This window comes from Limulus polyphemus, unplaced genomic scaffold (genome assembly GCF_000517525.1).
Source record: "Limulus polyphemus unplaced genomic scaffold, Limulus_polyphemus-2.1.2 Scaffold762, whole genome shotgun sequence".
NCBI lineage: Eukaryota > Metazoa > Arthropoda > Merostomata > Xiphosura > Limulidae > Limulus > Limulus polyphemus.
In genome coordinates this window covers 44613-45697 of record NW_013666372.1, presented here as the reverse complement: position 1 = coordinate 45697, position 1085 = coordinate 44613, and the positions used below count along the sequence as shown (strand labels likewise).

Here is a 1085-nt window from a genome sequence, read left to right as displayed (position 1 = left end):
GTTACGGAATAAGTTAATTAAAAAACGGAAACGTAACAATATATCTATATGCTTGTGTGTGTGTGTGTGTATTTATCAATTACGTAAGTCATCATACACTAACACATTTCCGTCTATCTAACTGTATATCGGTTTTTCTGTCTATCTATTTATAACTTACTGTTATCCATATCCTTAGGATCAGCGTAACAACCATCTAGTTTCAACATATCAACATTCCAATCAGCAAACGTTTGAGCATCGATCTCGAAATGGTCAGCGCTTCCTGGATAGCCTGCACAAGTTTTACTACCACAGTCCTGGTAAATACCTAATTTCAAACCTTTAGAATGAACCTGTAAAAATAATTGGAATCTCAAGCACTTCAATTGGTTTTATGTTAGAAAATATTTTATAAATATATTTAACAGGACGACTTTTAAAGGTGTATTTGAGGTAAAGTTACTAAGGCTATCTGCCGCCGTCCCTTATTTTGAACTACTGATACGATGAAAGAAAATCAGCCAGCAACTGCATTCTATCACTCAACATTCACAACTTAACGTGAGCGGAATATTTTGAGGCATCGCACAGATTTGAACACGAATCGCTATCTTCGAAGCCCAGAGCTTTATTAGAGAGTACCCCCCCCCCCTACACAGCAAAAAGTATTGTTACGTCTCTGGTCGTTTGTTAATTACTCGTAAAAAATACAGGTTCTTTCTTAAATAAAACTAGTTTATTTTTCCCTGGATACAACTTTGCAATACACTTAATTTCCACAGTCACTTTAAACACACGCTATAATTCACAATGATTCACGAACTTACTTATGGTCACTACCGCGCTTGACTCAATTGTCCATCTCTATCTCTGCCTGTCTGCAATTCAATTCCGATTAATTTGTCTCACGTTATCCGGCGCACTTATATACATACTGGATTATTCGTGATATTTCCCGATCATTCGAGAATAGCATGACGTGTTACCAGAGTCACGTGACTACCGCTGTCGTAACAATACAAACAACTATACAATTTGCAATAACAGTTATGACACACAATGATGACACACAATGATTTACATACAAAAATTTTACAAACTTA

At 36.0% G+C, this 1085-nt stretch overlaps 1 protein-coding gene across 1 annotated transcript in view; it reads right to left on the bottom strand.

The window, feature by feature from the left end:
• LOC106460381 (alpha-N-acetylgalactosaminidase-like) overlaps positions 1-1085 on the bottom strand; it is a 22474-nt gene that overhangs the window by 16100 nt on the left and 5289 nt on the right. The window contains exon 4 of the mRNA XM_013920075.2: positions 161-335. Within this exon, the coding sequence (XP_013775529.1) occupies positions 161-335 (175 nt within the window). The remainder of the gene's footprint in view (positions 1-160; positions 336-1085) is intronic.